At 40.2% G+C, this 17,559-nt stretch overlaps 1 protein-coding gene across 1 annotated transcript in view; it reads left to right on the top strand.

Moving 5' to 3' along the window:
• The window catches only part of LOC114047136 (BMP/retinoic acid-inducible neural-specific protein 1), a 168,211-nt gene extending 151,244 nt beyond the window's left edge, over positions 1-16,967 (top strand). Inside the window, exon 8 of the mRNA XM_027867891.1 lies at positions 15,730-16,967. Within this exon, the coding sequence (XP_027723692.1) occupies positions 15,730-16,870 (1,141 nt within the window). The 3' untranslated portion in view covers positions 16,871-16,967. The remainder of the gene's footprint in view (positions 1-15,729) is intronic.
• The last annotated feature ends 592 nt before the right edge of the window (positions 16,968-17,559 follow it).

Below are 17,559 nucleotides of genomic sequence, written 5' to 3'. Positions count from 1 at the left end.
AAAACTCTTGACAAATGGAGAGTTCTTAGCATTACTTTTTCTATTTATGGATAACCAGTGGGGCAAGAAGCCACATTCACCCAGAAGTACCCAGTGTTAGGGGCAGAGAAGTGAGTGCTGACAAGTGAGGTTTTTTGTTGCTATTTGTTGTTTTTTTTTTCTTAAAGAGTGAAGAGCTGAATTTATTTAAGCCAACATTGCCAGGCATATTTCCATTTCGACTCCTATTTGTCATTCTGCATTTGTACCAAATAGGGCAATTGATTCACTTGACTGACGTAAGTAAAAAAGAAAAAAAAATAGATACACATACATACATACATAATATATATTTCTTCTTTTTTTCTTTTTACTTACTTTTATATGCTTATACACACATATCTGTACATATATGTATATGTTTGCATGTATGTATGCGTAGTCCCCCACCAGCCCTAGGCTCAGAAGTAGTTTTCTTTTCAGTCAGAATAAGCTGATCCTTCAGGTTATTGGCTCTCAAAAGAGGTCACCATAAGATACTGAAAAGAGCACTGGAATTGTGGGTCAGGAGATCTGGGCTTGAGTTCCAGCTTTTGCATTTCCTGTGTAACCTTGGACAAGTCATTTAGTAGTCTCAAACCTCAGTTTCCTCAACTAAAAAATGGGGATAATATTCACCAAAGCTCCAAGTCGAAAGAAAATTTACAGGTCAACTAACCTGAACTTTCTCTGAAGAGAAATCCATCATGATCATGATCATGGTCTTCATCATCATCATCATCATCATCATCATCATCATCATCATTATAGCATTTATGTAATACCTTATGGTTTGCAAAGTATTTTACAAATAATATCTCATTTTATCCTCACAACAAGCCAGAGAGGTCAAGGCTATTATTATCCCCATTTTGCAGATGAGGAATCTGAGGCAGACGAGGGTTTAAATGACTTGCCTAGGGTCACACAGCTAGTTATGTATCTAGGATCACACAAGTAGCACAGAGTTGAAATTTGAATCCAGGTCCATAAATTCAAAACTCAGCCCTCTTTCAACTACATCACCTGGGAAGTTTAGAAGCACAGGTGTCATAAGCCCATCCTAGTTCATTAATGGAAATTACCAGGCAGGAACTATCACAAAGAGTGGAAAGGAAATTATATATATCAAGGCATACACAGTGATGAGTTCATTGGTCCTTAAATGATGTTCCTAAAATGTCAATGTAGAATAAAAGGGAGGATGCTTGGAGAAAGAGCACTAGATTCAGAGGCTAGAAACTTAAGTTCAGTGTTAAGATCAGCCACTAAACCACTACTGTGTGACCTTGGACAAGTGATTTCATTTTTCTTTGCCTCTCTTTCCTCATCCCTAAAATGGGAGGATGTTGTTTTATGGGAAAGGGATCTGAGTTTGGATCCTATCTCCAACATAGATTAGTTTTGTGTTGGGGAGATGTCATGTAGGAAGGAAGGAAACAAGAATTTAAGTACCTACTATGTGCCAGGTACTGTGCTAAGTGCTTTACAAATATTTTATCATTTGGTTCTCACAACATCCCTTGCAGAGAGGTAATAAATAATAGTATCTCCATTTTACAGTTAAGCTAACTGAGGTTGCAGATGTTAAATGACTTGCAGAGCCAGGCTATTAAGTAAGTGTTTGAGGCTAACTTTGAATTCAGGTCCTCTTGACTCCAGGTCAAGCACTTTATCCACTGGGTCACCAGGCTGCCCAGGAAATACCATCTGAACTGGGCCTTGAAAATTAACGCAAGCCAAAAAAAAAAAAAGGCTAATCTAGCTGAGCTTGAGTTTCAGCTTTTTCAAAACTTTTAACAACTTCAGTGGATAGAAATAGGGTGGGGAGCCCATTCCAGGAATGGGGTGGAGTAGTTTAAGCCAAGAGGCAGAGGTTTGTTTGGCTTTTAATGCCTTTCCCAATATGGCCCCAGTCTGCCTTTCCAGGTTTATTATGCATTAGTTTCCTTACCATGTTCTATGTTCTAGCCAAATTGGTCTACTTGTACTCTATGATAGTCTGCCCATTTTCTTTCTGCTTTTTCAGAGCCTGCTTCCTCTGCCTCAAAGACTGCCTAGCTTCCTCCAAGATTCAGCTCAGGTGCTATCTATTATCCATGGCCATAATAAGGCTCGTAGGGGATAATTCCCTATTCCCCCCATCTTCTACCCCACACCCCAGAAAATCAATTTCCATACATTTTGTATGTATTTAGTGTTTCCTCTGATCAAATGTGGTACTTGAGGTCAGAGATTATTTTGTTATTATCTTTTTATTACCAGAATATAGCATAATACCTGTTATGTAGTAGGGATTAGATTATTACAGTTAGGACAGATACTTAGTGGAAAATGTGCTAAGACCCAGGAACCCAGGGTTTAAATCCTGACTGCATTCACTTTGTGACCCTGGGCAATTCACTTCTGTAAAACTTCTACTTGCTTTTGCTAACTTGGTCCTATGTGTTAAATAATAATAGTTATCATTATAAATAATAATAATAAATGAAGCAGTAAGGTTGCACAGTGGTTAGAGTGCCACATCTGGAGTCAGAAAGACTCATTTTCTGAGCTCAAATATGTTCTTAGATACTTATTAGCTGTGTGAGCCTGGGCAAGTCACTTAATCCTGTTAGCTTCAGTTTCATCATCTGCAAAATGAGCTGGAGAAGGAAATAACAAACTACTTCAGTCTCTCTGCCAGATGGGGTAATGAAGAGTCAGAAATTTCAGTCAGAAATGACTGAAAAACAACTAAACATAAAAATAATAAATTTCATTATATCATAATTATATATGTTATATATAATATATGAAATTAAATGAACCATACATACTAATATTATATATGATAATTATGCAATTATATCACTTTTAATTATAGCTATGTAATTTATATATAATTATACAGTATGTGTAGCTATAATTATACAATAACTACTATTGTAAATATATTAAAAAAAATCCTCCTCTGATGCTATGTCATAGATTGGTAATGACCCTATGTAATCAAAACCTGTACCATTTAAGCACCAACTCTCATAGATTCTAAGAAGTTGGAAAGGTTTCATAAATAGGACCAATGATGGACTCTGTTATGTTAGAACTAGCCTAGCCAGTTTAGAAGAGACAGTGTTGTTTGATAGAATACTGAATTAGGAATCAGGAAGTTCTTTGGGTCCCACCTGAGACACTTCCTGGAAAAAATCACTTATTCTTTCTGAAGCTTAGTTTCTTCATCTGTAAAAAGAGGATAATACTCTTTGTAGCTTTTACTTCACAGGGTTATTTGGCAGTCAAATGAAATAATGACTGTAAAGCCATTTGTAAACCTTAAGATCCCATGTAAGTTTTGGTTGTTATTAAGTCCAGAAGCATCTATCACCAAGTTGGTTGTAGATGATGGATATATGTGGCCACAGTAACTTTAAAAACAAACAAAAAATCAACCAAATCAGGGATGGGTTAGGATCTGCACTGTTAGCAGGAGTACCTGTATTGATTAAACTTTGTTACTGTTGTTTAGCTGTGTCAGTCATGTCTGACTCTGTGACCCCATTTGGAGTTTTCTTGGCCAAAGATACTGGAGTGATTTGCCATATCCTTCTCCATCTCTCTTAACAGATGAGGAAACTGAGGCAAACAGGGTTAAGTGGCTTTCCCAGGATCACACCACTAGGAAGTACCTGAGGCCAAATTTGAACTCATGAAAATGAGTCCTTCTGACTCCAGGTCCAGCACTCTATCCACTGTACCACCTAGCCAGTCCATTGATAAAACTACAGATTCTCAAATGTTCGAGGCAATGATGATAGCTGACATTTCTGCAGTGCTTTAAAGTTTACCAAGTGCTACACACACTGGATTTCATCTGATCCTCATAAAAACATTATGAGGCAGATAACTAGCTATACTTATTATTTTTTACATTTTACAGATGATGAAATTGTGGCTCAGAGAGTTTGGTACTTGTCCATGATCATATAGCTAGTAAGTCTAGAAAGTAGTCTGAAACAAGATCCCCTCAACCTCTCTTCCAAAAAATCCAGCACTCTTTCCACTACAGCATTGAATATAATCCCCATTTTAAAAGGGAGAAAACAGAGAAAAAGAAAGAGAAAATCACATGACCAAGGTCATCAAAGTTGATGGCAGAGTTTGTACTAGAAGCCTAGCCTCCTCTTTTTAAGCCCAGTGCTTATTTCTCAACATGCTCCAAATATTAACTCATCTTATCCTCACAACCAACCTGGGAGTTAGGTGCAATTATTATCCTCATTTCACAACTAAGCAAACCAAATCAGAGAGATTAGAGGTGATTTGCTCAGAGTAACACAGCTATTAAGTGTTTGAGGCTGAATTTGAACTCCTGTCTTCTGGCTCCAGGTCCCACCCTTTATCCACTATGCCACTTATATAATTCAATGACCATCATGCACTGCCTCAGGCCCACAGTTTATAGAACTAGGCTTATAAATAGAAAGCACAATTACCTTTTATCTCTTGGTGCTATTTTCCTGGGCATTTTCCTTTGGTGGTTCTGGGAGTGGGTGTGAGGAAAGACGTTATGAACCTTGTTCTCCTGGACAAATGTTCTTTGTCTACTGCTCAAGATGACTAGTGATAATATGGATGTGGATCATACAGACACAGAGTCAGAAGGAACCTTAGATGTTGTCTAATGCACCCAGTTCCTGAACAGAAATGCCCTCTACAACACTTTGGACAAATGTTCTTTTGCCCTCTCTGCTTGAAAACTAGCAGAGATGGAGAACTCACTATCTTGCAAGGTAGCCCCTTTCACTCTGAGACAGTCCTGGATAGGAAGTTTTTGTTTGTTTGATTTGTTTTGTGTTGTTTTGTTTGTATTCCTTCCAATGAAGTTGACATCTGCTTCTCTGCTACTTTTATCCACTATTCTTTGTTCTGCCCTCTGGAACTAAGCAGAATAATTCCAATCCCTCTTCCATATGACAGCCCTTCAGATCCTTGAAGACAGCTATTTTCTACTATTCTCCAGGCTAAATATCCCTCGTCCCTTCCATTGATCTTTGTATGGTGCAATTTTGAATAGTCTCCTATTTTCCCTCCTCTAATCACCCTCCAGCCTGCTGATGTCCTTTCTAACAGGGTTATGACTCTGTACAGAAAGTGTTTTGTATTCATCAAGGTTTCCCATCACAGAAGTTAGTATTTCAGGTGAAAGTCTGTCTTTTTTCTCCCTATGGCTTATATGACTCAATGGAAGGAATCTGTATTAGTTTTCAAAAACCTCAAGAGCTCCCTCCCAAAGTTAAATTCCTTTCCTGTCCTTTTGCCTATAATGTTGCCTTCATCTTCCCTCTGCTTCTTCCCCTCTCCTCCAACTTCTATACCTGATAATCCTTTTGTCCCTTTCAAATCTCTTTTATTGGTGGCTGCTGGACCATGGCTCTGTCATTTTCATTAAATGTGTCCTCTGAGACTAGTGTAGCCCAACTCTGAGAAAACACAGGAGTCCATTCCCCCCAATTCAGCTGCACAGTGAATCTTCAAAGCATCCTCTTCTGAGATTGGGGCTGATATCTTGAGTACTCCCTTACTTCTCAGCTTTCTTTGCCTCATCTCAAATTTAAAAATCAAAAGAAACCCAAAAACCTTAGTCTCAAAACAACAGGTGAATTCTTTATTCGTTAAGGGGGTCTATGTGGAGAAAACATGGAAAATTGGAAAGTTTCTCAGTAATTATTGCCCAGCTGGGATCCTAAGTACAAAAACAATGAGAGAATCAGAATGTTTAGAGACACTTCATGATACAGAATGTTAGAACATACCAAATTCAATGTTGTACTTGAAAGATGAATCAGAACATAGACTAAGAATTGGAAGAGAAATTAGCACATGGAATGCTAGAACATAAGAGTGTTTGAGTTGGAAGGCACTTGAAAACCTAGAATGCCTGATCTGGAAGGGATCTTAAAATGTTAGAACATAGAACATTGATTATGAGATATGGAGGGTTCCTTTAGCAATCTTATCTAACCAACTCATTTAACATAGGAGGCTCAGAGAGGTGACAAGTTAAAATTTTAAGGTCACGTGATTAATTAGTAAATTTTAACCTTTATGGAAAATACAGTTTGACTGAAGAAACAAGGCTAACAGACCCCAAACAAACCTAGAACATTTCTGGATGAAGCACAAAATAAATTGTACGAACAATATCCAACCTTGATTATTTGAGTCTAAATTTTTATTGTGTAGTCTGGGGAGTTTGTTCAGAGACTGAGAAGTGTGTGTGTGTGGGGGGGTAGTACAGGTGAACTGAAGGTTAGACATGGAGAATTTTTAGTTTAACCCTATAAAATGCAAATCTAGTTCCACTTTCCCTGAAATAACCCAGGTCCTATGACAAATTGCAACTATTTAAAGGGGAGGGTTTAGCACCTTCCCTCCGGCAAGTTATTTCCTGCTCTGTATCTCAGTTTCCTCATATGTAAAACATGTATTTGGAATAGAAAGTATTTTAAGCTTCATCCAGCTTTAATATTCTATCTTCTATCATTCCCTTTGGTGCCAATTTCATATGATTCTTGACTCTCCCAAATTCAGTTAAGGTTCTCTTTCCTTTATGATGCAGAAAGTTCTGCAAAGCATAGATCAGCCAAATTTTCAAGCACAACTTCTTTTAAAACATGAGTTAGATTGCAGCCCCTATGTCAAGATAATGAGCATTTATTAAACACTTAATTGCTTTCTAGGCATTATGCTAAGCCCTGGAAATACAACTAGAAGTAGAAAGAAAGACAGTCCCTGCACCTATAGGAGCTTACATTCTAATGGGGGAAGACAACATGTAAAAGACAGATGAAAAGGTGTGGGATATTTGATATGGGGAGGAGAGAAGAATTAAAGGGGGCATTGGAGGAAGGTCCACAAGAGTCAAGATTGCAGCTTAGAGAGGAGCAAAGACATAGCTGTCCTATGCCTTCTACTTAAAATGGAGATTATAGAAGGAACCAACCAACCAGAGGGAGAGGCCATGGGATGGAAGGTATTTCCATCATATGAAGTCCAGAGGTTGACTGAGTTTCCAGGATGAAGAAGTTTCTGGGACATTGTAAAGAAGGTCTAGGCAAGTTAAAAGTACAGCCTAGAGAGGAATGAAGACGTGGCTGGCTTGAGCCTCCCCTTTAAATGTCTGTACTGACAAGTGGTATATCTTTCTTCCCATCCCAGATGAGTTCATCAGGGTTTTTCAGGGTTAAATGCAATGAAGTCATATGATCCCATTTCTCATCTATGGCCTCTCAGCTGGGCAGCTCCCATTTTCCTGTCTGATTGCTGCCACTCAGGGAGAGAAGCCACTCTGAAAATGCCAGCCTCAGGAACTCTCTACCTCTTCCTGCCCTTCAGCCCCATCTCTGAGAGGCTGTTGACTCTTTCTCTTGTCCCTATCAAGTTCAGGCCCTGCGTGTTGCTGCCGGATAGAATGTGAGCCTGGAACTGCAGCTGATGATGTACGTCAACAGACGCTCCCAGGCACAAATCAGAATAATTGTGTGAATCAGTCCTATTTTTCTCCTCAATTAAGACCCAGACTTTCCAATTTTAAAGAAACACATACGACTTTGCATCCAGGGAGAAGGAAACACTTGCCTGTAGTTGTTTTGCTATTCTCTGGTTTGGTGTCCTTAGTTCTCCTCTCTGGCCAACTTTGTGCCTCTTTCCTGTCCTTTTTTTTTTCCTCCTGTCCTTCCTGCTTTTTCTTTCCCCTCCCCAGCTATGAGGAGCACTGTCTGAAATTATCTTTCAGAAATTCCTGACACTACCAATTATTCCAAGTTAAGCCACAGTGATTTAAATGGTCCATGGAATCTTTTTTCTGACTTTTTCATTTTGCTAATAAGATGACTCACAGGTTAGTTTATCATTGTGAAGGAATCATGGGAAGATATTGTAGAGTAAACATTAGGATCAGAAACTTTAGAACTAAAAAGTTAGTCGGTCATTTCACAGATGAGGAAACTGAGGAAGTGAATTGAGTAAGTCACAAAGGTCATCGCTCTGATAACACAGCTAGTATTTAAACCCAGCACCTCTGACCCCAAATACAGCTCTCTTTCTAACCTCATAAATAGAAGGATGCTTCATGAAGTAGGATAAGATAAGCACTTTTCTTTTTTTTCCCTGAAGGCAGCTAGGTGGTACAATGGATAGAGTAGAAGGCATGGAGTCAGGAAGACTCATTCTCCTGAGTTCAAATCTGGCCTCAGATGCTTATTAGCTATGTGACCCTAGGCAAATCACTTATCCCTGTTTACCTCGGTTTCCTCACTTCTAAAATGATCTGGAGAAAGAAATGGCAAACCACTCCGGTATTTTTGCAAAGAAAATCTCAAATAGGGTCAGAAAGAGTTGGACATGATGACTGAACAACAACAAATGATAAGCACTAGATTGGAAAACAGACAGCACGGGTTCTAGTCCTAGCAGAGCCACACCTAGAGTACAGCTATGGGAGCTTTCACCCAGGGCATTGAAATTTAGAGGGCACTGAAAATAATAATACCTTTCAGTAGCAAAGAAACAACTGAGATCAGCACCTAGCTAGCAAGAGTAATTAAGAACATGATTACCTACCTACCTGCCTTGGCTCCTTCAAACTCCTCCTCCTCCTCCTCCATCTAGGCCTGCCTGGCTCCTCCCCAAACTGGTGGCTTCCCCAGCAGCAATTCTGAGGTATCCTAGAGTCTTTCTTCCAGTAGATCATGTATCCCAGATCCCTCCATCTTTCATAACAGAATTTGTCTTTAAAAATTTTGATTTGAGGGTACATTTTTTGTTTTTTACTTCAGATTCTCAATGTCCCAGTTTAAGCCTATCCTGCTTTGCAATCCACCTCACTGTGTTATTAGCCTTTGGTCTTCATAATGATAATGTTAAGTCACATTCCAATAGTACTTTCTTTTCAACAGCTCTGATGAGGTAGATAATCTAAGCATGCATTTCCATTTTCCAGATGAAGAAACTGTGGCCCAGAAAAATGGGTTCCAAAGCTAATAACGGTTCAAGTCAAGACTCCAACAGAGATCTTCTGATTTAAAGTGCATTAGCCTTTCTTCTATACCCAACGGTTTTTCTCCAAGGTATAAAAAAGAGTCAGGAAAAAGGATCTCTAGTGTCCCTTTGAGCTCTAACATTCTGTGATCTAGTCCAAGCACAGTATTTTACAGATGAGGAAACTGGGGCCCGAAGAGGGGAAGTGATTCATTCAAGGTCACAAAGTAAAGTGACTGAAGAGAGTGACTGTCTACTGAAGATGGACAATTAAAGAAATGAAATATTTGCTGTGAAGCAAAACGATGAGCAAGGAGTGGGTCTAATGTCCAGCCATGATTCATAATGCCACATCTATAATCCAAGACGCCTTTTAGTTGAGCTCAAAGTATTTTGCAGACCTTGGCTTATTCATCTTTTCTCAGTGTCTCTCCAAAATAAACAAATAAATAAATTATGTAAAATAGAATTCAGCGTATCATCCAAAAGCTAAAAATTGCTGTTTGTCTTCCATCCTGGCCTATACTCTAAGAAGTAACCATTTTATAGAATTTCAGGGAATTAATCAGGCTCTCATTACAGTATCAAAAAAAAATGGCAACAAAGGAGCCAGAAGATAAATAAAGGAATAATTCAGAACAAGGGCTTCATTTTTAAACAATTCATCCTTTCTACTTTTAAAATCCACACCCAGTTAGCAAATGGAAGTTATGGGAGTTTTCTATTTTGTCTCTATCTCCTTCCCTACTCACCCTACTCTCAGACTCTCTGGCTTATATTTGTCTGATCTTCACCAAAATGCCACCAGCCCTGTTCTGTACTTTCATAGGCAAAGCTGCCAATTAAAATCAGCAGGGTGTTTGGTGTGAATTAGGGCTCTCAGGCTGGCCTGCTGGAGTGGAGTGGGTGGTTCTGAAGGTGACGGGGAGTGGGTTGTGCTCAGGCAATGGCACCCTGGGGTTGAGCCTCAGGCTTCTGAAAGAGAAACTCTGTCACTCAGGCCCCTGGCCAGTTCTGGAGAGGGGGAGATGAATCCCAGCTGATTCCCCTCAAGCCCTGTATGCCCTGGGTTGGGAATCTATGGGCAGCTGAAAGGATTGGAAAGAGTCCTAGAATGTGATGCAGAAGGTCTGGTCTGGTTCCAGTCTTAGCTCTATGTAAACCCAAAATTATCTCTCTGTGCCTCATCTTCCTCTCTCTAAAATATAGGAGTTAGACTAGATAACCTAGTCTCTGAGTTCTGGATCTAGGATCTTAGGATCCAGTGATTTAGCTCTACTGTTATAACATTTATGCATTTCCTGACATCCCACATGCTGAGCACAGGGTGTGGCACCTAGTAAGTGATTAATAAATGCTTGTTTACTGTCTGTATCCTAAAGTCCCTGCCATCTCTGATCGTCTATGTTATAAAGTCCTTTCCAGCTTCAACATTCTATGTTCCAAGGTTCCCTCCAGCTCAGACATTATTTGATTTCAATTGTATTTTTTTATCATTTTTTTTCATACTTGAATAGCGTTAAAGAGTTTAGAAAGTAGGCATGGTAAAGCAAAATCATGTCATTTTCCATGGAGAAGTTGAACTCCTACCAAAGTCTTCTGATCAAGCACTGGAAGAGGGCAGGGTAGGGGGACATGGTGGTGTAGGAAATGGGGTTGGGATGGGATGAGCAGAACAGATTTAGAAAGGAATAGTGAGATTCTCTCCCTCCCTTCCTCTTTCCTTCCCCTTGGTACATCAAGTCCCTCTTTCTAGTCATTATGTATTGAAATCCAGGAGTAAAGAAAGCTAGTTATTTGGTTGTATTGGAATTAAGAGTTTGCCAAAAGTGGAAGGCACATTAGGTCTCCAGGGAGGGAAAAAAAGCATCTTCAAAAACGTTCCTTGTTGCCTTAAGCCAAATGCCTTGTAGTAGGGCTGCGTCAGCCCTTTCTCAGACCCTTTCCACTAGTGCTGTCCTATTAAGCAGGCCTCTCCTGTTCCCAGGGCTGAGGCAGTCTGTCACTTGCTAGCCTGGGAGCAGTTATTTATAGAATTCAGTCCCTCCTTCCCATGCTCCCTAGCCTCGCCTCTCTACTTGCAGGCTAGCTCCAATTATCTGTGAATGGGGGAGAAAGAACCTGGCAGGTCTGGAGCTGGCGAGCAATGTGTAATGGTCCCTTCACACTCTCAAACTTTCAGTGTTTTTCATTCTTTCCATTTTTACTCTTCCTTTCACTTCTTCTGCCTCATGGCCTCTTTCTCTTCCATCCTTTCATCCATCCTCTACCACCCCCCTCCCCACTGCTGGACTAGTCTTTTCACAACACCTCAGTTAATCAGATGTTTAAACCTATATGAGATTTCCTGGTGAATTGAACTTTTTGGTTCACTAAAAGTGAACCTAAAAATTGTTTTCAACTTATTCCTTGATATTGACAGTATTTCTCCATTTCCTTGCCTTAGGAAGGGTATTCACTCAAAGTTAAGAGGACAGGATCTGCTTCTGTTGGTATGGATAGCTATGTGACCTTGGGCAAGTCAATTCTGAAATATGACTCTCAGTTTCTTCATCTGCAAAAAAACAAACAAACAAACAAACAACAAAAAATAAAGGTTATCTCCAAAGTCCTATGTGGATTAATAGTCTATGTCCTACCATAATACAGAGTTTTAGCTTTCTATGTCTAAGCAGTTTATGGTCCCTTAGAGTTCTCTATTTTAAGGGACCTTAGGACATGTGTTCCAGACCTATTATATTCCAAGGTCCCCATATACCTACCCAGTATTTTGTATTCTAACATCCTATGTTCTAATGTATAACTTCTTATTAGATGGCCTATGTTCTAAGGTACCTTCTAGCACCAATATTTTGTTTTAAGATCTTTTCAGCTTTAACATTCTATGCACCAAGGCCCCTTCTAGTTTTAATGTTCCATGTTAAAAGGGCCAGCCTACTCTAACATTTTAAGACTCTAACTTTAGTGTGTTGAGTGTAACTACAATTTAATTTGTCATCTTTCTTAACATTAATGATCGCTATCCTAGGGGGCGGGGGGAGGTATAAGCGCAGTAGGTTGATATGAATGTATGCCGAAACCAAGTTGTCCCTTGGAAGTTGCTTTAAAATAAGCAAATATCATTAAGATCCCTAATGTGACCTTTATCTCTTTATCCTCAAAATCCAAGATAGAAAAAAAATGAAAAAGAATATAGGTCGGAGAGTCAGGGCACCTGAGATCTAGCTATGGCCATGGCAAAATTCTTCTTTTTTAATGGGAACAAATCACTTCTGAGCCTGTTTCCTCATCTTTAAAATGGGGAATGTGGGGTCAACTAGATGGCACAGTGGATAGAGCTCAGGCCTTGGAGTCAAGAGGACCTGAGTTCAAATCTGGCCTCAGACACTTGACACTTACTAGCTGTGTGACCCTGGGCAAGTCACTTAACCCTGATTGCCTCAGCAAAAAAATAAATAAATAAATGGTTGGGCTAGATTAGCTATAAGATCCCTCAAAGCTCTGTTCATTTACATTCCCAATTTTATGTTCTAAGGCAATATTATCAAGCTCAAATAGAAACAGATCCCTGTTGGCTGCATACTGACTTAGAAAACAACAAGTTTACATTATCTATGTTGTGTTGCATTTTTATATATTTTGTTAAGCACTTTACCAACTACATTTTAACCTGGTTCAGGCTACATTTGCTCCAGACTGCAAAAATATGGCAGCTCTATAAAGGACTTTGGTTCTCTCACTTGACGTTAATCATGAATTTATTAGATTTCCTCATCCATATCTTCTCCCCTCCCCCAGGGTTTAGAGTCAGAGGACCTGAATTTGAATCCCAGCTTCGCTATCCATTAGTTATGTATGTAGCCTTGCAGAAGTCATCTCACTCTTCTGCCTGTGACCTCATCTCTAAAGTTGAGGGCATTAAAACACGTATCTCTTGCAGTTTTAAATCGTACAAGCTGATGATCCTGTTTACAATGTCACTCTTCAACTGATATATCACAGAATCATAGAATTTTAGAGTTGGAAGGGACCTCAAAGATTACCTAGCTCTTCCCTTTCCCACTCTCATGGCATTTTTCTGTGTTTTTTTTTTTCTAGGCCATATTACATTTTTTTCTTCCTCTGTCTCTATCACCTCTTCCATTTTCATCTCTCATGTCACCCTTCCCTTTGTGCCATCCTTTCCTTCCATTTTCTTTCTCTTTCCCCCATGTTTTCCTGTCTCCCTTTGCCTCCAGCAGTCCTGCCCCCCCATCCCTACACATTGTCCCCTTTCTAAGCCCCCTTGCTGTTCCTCATTGCTGTATCATTAATGTGCTCTTTGATACAGCTCACAGCCTAATGATTATTCTGAGGTCAGCCTATGCAGGTGCCATGAATTTCACTAATCCAACTCAGAGAGCCTCTGTCCATAATTGCCCCTCCTGTTCTACAGGGTCTGAATCCTAATTTGTTATTAGCCACGTTTGCTGCTGCTATATTCCCAGGGCCTTTATTTTGTCGTTTTCTTTTTTCTTTTTTTTTTCTTTCGTTCTTTCTTTCTTTTTTTTTTTTTTTTGTTTTTTACCCAGAGCTCTGAGCTGTTCGGAGGAGTCCAAGAATTTGTCACAATGAAGTATCTATTCTGAGGGTGGGGGTAGGGGCTTCAGGTTTTACAAAGAGTTCCAATGATTGGCAATGAGAAAAGGGGTGCTATCAGGGCAATGGAATATTTGTTGATTGGGAAGGCACCCTCTAAATGGATTATTGTGCTAAGAGATTTAAGAGGGGGTGAGAGCCATGTGTGGTCCAGTTGAAAGAGAGTCTATGTGGGAATTTTCATTAGGTGGTATGGAGAGTCACAGAATGCCAGATTTTGAAGGGATCATAGAAATCATACAATTCTAAAAGGTCACATTTATATAGTGTTTGGGGATCACAGAGTGCTTTGCAGTCATCATCTTATATGTTTCTCCCCAGTAATCATAGAAAGTAAGCAATAAAACATTTTTTATCCTCATTCCACAGATGAGAAAACTAAGGCTCAAGAAAGTTACATAACTTGCCCAACATCATGTAGCTAGTAAGTGGCAGGGTCAGAACCTGAAACTAGATCTACTGATCCTTAAGACCCCTAGGCTGGCTTCCTTCTTCTTTCCTCCCTCCCTCCCTTCCTTCTTGTCTTCCTCCTTCTCTCCCTTCCTTCCTTCTCTTCCTTCCTTCCCTTCTTCTTTCCTTCCCTTTTCTTACTTTCTTTCATTTTTTTCCTTCTTTCTTTCTTTCTATCCCTAATTTTATAGCTACAGAAACAGCCACAGAAAGGAAAAAAAGACTCACAAAGGTCAGAAAGTTTATTAGTGGCAGAGCATTGACTAGAACCCAAGTCTCCTGTCTCTCAATCTAGTGATATTTCTAGTTGTTCACTCAGCATGGCCGCTTGGGCGAGGGGATGCTTCAGTTAAAAAACAAATATTGGACTCATATCTCATACTTAGCAAATGATACAGATTTTAAGGTACCCACTGTATAGCTTCTTATTATTCTGCCTGTTTCCCTGAGTGTGGTTTCTTTTCTGTTCTACTTGCTGTGATAAGATTGCTTTCACAAAGCCCAGGTTCTGGGAGTCAGGGAAGGGAAAAAAACTTGAGCTAATTTTAAAATCCAATGCAAGCAAATTCATGGTTACTTTTACTGTGGACAAGTGGTAAAAACAACAACAATTCTAATATCCAATTCAACTAAAATATATATTGAACACCTGTTGTGTATAAAGCACTGTGGTAGGTACTTAGAGAAATACAGAGATAGCTAGAAGACATAGTCCTTGCCTTTAAGGAACTTTGAATCTAGCTTATTTATACTCACAAATATAATTAAATTGTGTTTTTGTTCAACACAAATTAGTGTTGAATAAATGTCAACCTATAATACAAATTAGAATATAAATATATGAGAGGTACAAGGGATGTGATATTTCCCAAAAGGGAAATACCATTTCAGCACTTCAGCATGTGTGGCATGTGGTGTGTGTGTATGTGTGTGTGTGTGTGTTGTAATCAAAGATAACTTTGGGGAGGCTTTATTTGGGTTGATTCTTAAAGGAGATCCATAGGACCTAGAGCATCACTTCACTCTCTTTAGGTCAAAGAATTTATAGCTGAAAAGAACCTTAGATTCTTCTAAACCAATGTGTTGGATGAAATTAACCTCATTGTGTAGCAGTGGGGGTAGGAGAGGAAAACTGTACCATGAGATGGAAAGTAATTCACCCAAAGTTACACATTCATTCACTAGTAGAACTAGTATTCAAACGCAGGCAGATCCCCTGACTACAAATCCAGTCCTCTTTCCCTTAAAACCTATAATTTTGCTTTTGTTTTTGTTGTTTTTTAAATTTCTAAAATGGGAGTAAATTATTTCTAATATCATTTCTAGGATAAGTGTTTTCTGTTTGAAACATTTTATGTTTTCATGTCTCACCCATTTCTATCATTTCATGGTCTAAAGTTGTTGGAAGCTCTGACCAAATCAGTTTCTTTAAAGAAACAGGAAATTGAATGTCAGGGTTTCAATAGTAGTGTTGTGCATGGGCCTGGCATTTTTTTCCGGGTTAGATGCTTCTCCCATCCTGACCCCCACAGTTTATTGAAAGGTGGCTGACTTGCTTCTCTCTCTCTCTCTCTCTCTCTCTCTCTCTCTCTCTGTCTCCAGGACTATACAACAGTGGCTTACTAGAGTCCAGTCCCTGCTCTACTGCAATGAGAATGGATTCTGGGGGACCTTCTTGGAAAGTCAGCGAAGTTGCGTATGCCATGGTAGCACCAGCCTATGCCAGAGGCCCATCCCCTGCATCATTGGGGGCAACAATAGCTGTGCCATGTGCAGCCTGGCCAACATCTCACTCTGTGGCTCCTGCAACAAAGGCTACAAGCTCTACAGGGGCCGCTGCGAGCCCCAGAATGTGGATTCGGAGCGCAGCGAGCAGTTCATCAGCTTCGAGACAGACCTGGATTTCCAGGATCTTGAACTGAAGTACCTGCTGCAGAAGATGGACTCCCGCCTTTATGTCCACACCACCTTCATCAGCAATGAGATCCGCCTAGACACCTTCTTTGATCCCCGGTGGCGCAAGCGAATGTCCCTTACCCTCAAGAGCAACAGAAACCGCATGGACTTCATCCACATGGTTATTGGTATCTCCATGCGTATCTGTCAGATGCGCAATAGTAGTCTGGACCCCATGTTCTTTGTCTATGTCAACCCCTTTAGTGGAAGTCACTCTGAAGGCTGGAACATGCCCTTTGGGGAATTTGGGTACCCACGCTGGGAGAAAATTCGCCTCCAGAATGGCCAGTGCTACAACTGGACTCTGTTGCTGGGCAACCGATGGAAAACTTTTTTCGAGACTGTTCATATCTACCTACGCAGCCGGACTAGGCTGCCTTCCCTACTGCGCAATGAGACTGGACAGGGACCAGTGGACCTGTCTGATCCCTCCAAAAGGCAGTTCTACATCAAAATCTCTGACGTGCAGGTGTTTGGCTACAGCCTGCGGTTCAATGCTGACCTCCTTCGGAGTGCAGTGCAACAGGTCAACCAGTCATACACACAAGGCGGGCAGTTCTACTCCTCATCCTCTGTGATGCTGCTGCTGCTAGATATCCGGGACAGAATCAATAGACTGGCGCCCCCTGTGGCCCCAGGGAAACCCCAGTTGGATTTGTTCTCCTGTATGCTGAAGCACCGCCTGAAACTGACCAACAGTGAGATCATCCGTGTGAACCATGCACTGGATCTCTACAATACTGAGATCCTTAAACAATCGGACCAAATGACAGCCAAACTCTGTTAACCCCAGGGACTCCTTGCTAGGGACTGATCCTTTTGCTGTACAAAACAACAGAACAAAACAAAACCTAAACAAACAAAAAATCACCATCCACAAAACAAAACAAAAACAAATACAAAAAAAAGATAAAAAAAATTTGTAAAATGTAATTAATATTCAAAGAAAGGGGAAAATTCCTCATTTGTTGGAAAACTAAACCGTTCTAGCAACTGTATAAAACTGTCGGGCATGTTTGTTATTTCTATAATCCGTCATAAAAGAAGGGTCACACCTTTCTCTCGAGCTGTGAAGGTGTTGCTTGGTAGGCTTCAGGGGCTGCATTAAGGGGGTAGAGGAGGGAACATGTACACAATGAATTGTAAAGATCTCTGCTGTGCAGGTGCTAAGATTACAAAAAGAAAGAGCTATATGTAATGTAAGAAAAAAAACAACTGCCATTTTTCCTTGTGGGAGGAAATAGGCAAAGATAAAGAAGAGATTTCTTCAGTTGAGATGTCTATCCTCTTCATGCTCATTTCCTTATGGGGCCCTGACACTTCACCCTGAAGGTGGGAGAGGGTGAGGTGAGGGCAGATTGTTCATTCAGGCTGGGAAGAAGCCCAGGCCAGTAGAAAGGAAGGCTGTGCAGGGAAGGGGATTGGTCAGTGAGCTGCAGGTTTCTCCCTCACATGCTGGGTAAAAGAAATCCTTTC

The sequence above is a fragment of the Vombatus ursinus genome, unplaced genomic scaffold (genome assembly GCF_900497805.2).
Source record: "Vombatus ursinus unplaced genomic scaffold, bare-nosed wombat genome assembly UNPS02014786.1, whole genome shotgun sequence".
In the NCBI taxonomy this organism is placed as follows: domain Eukaryota; kingdom Metazoa; phylum Chordata; class Mammalia; order Diprotodontia; family Vombatidae; genus Vombatus; species Vombatus ursinus.
Note: the sequence above shows the minus strand (reverse complement) of the source record. Positions and strands in the feature narration are given on the sequence as shown.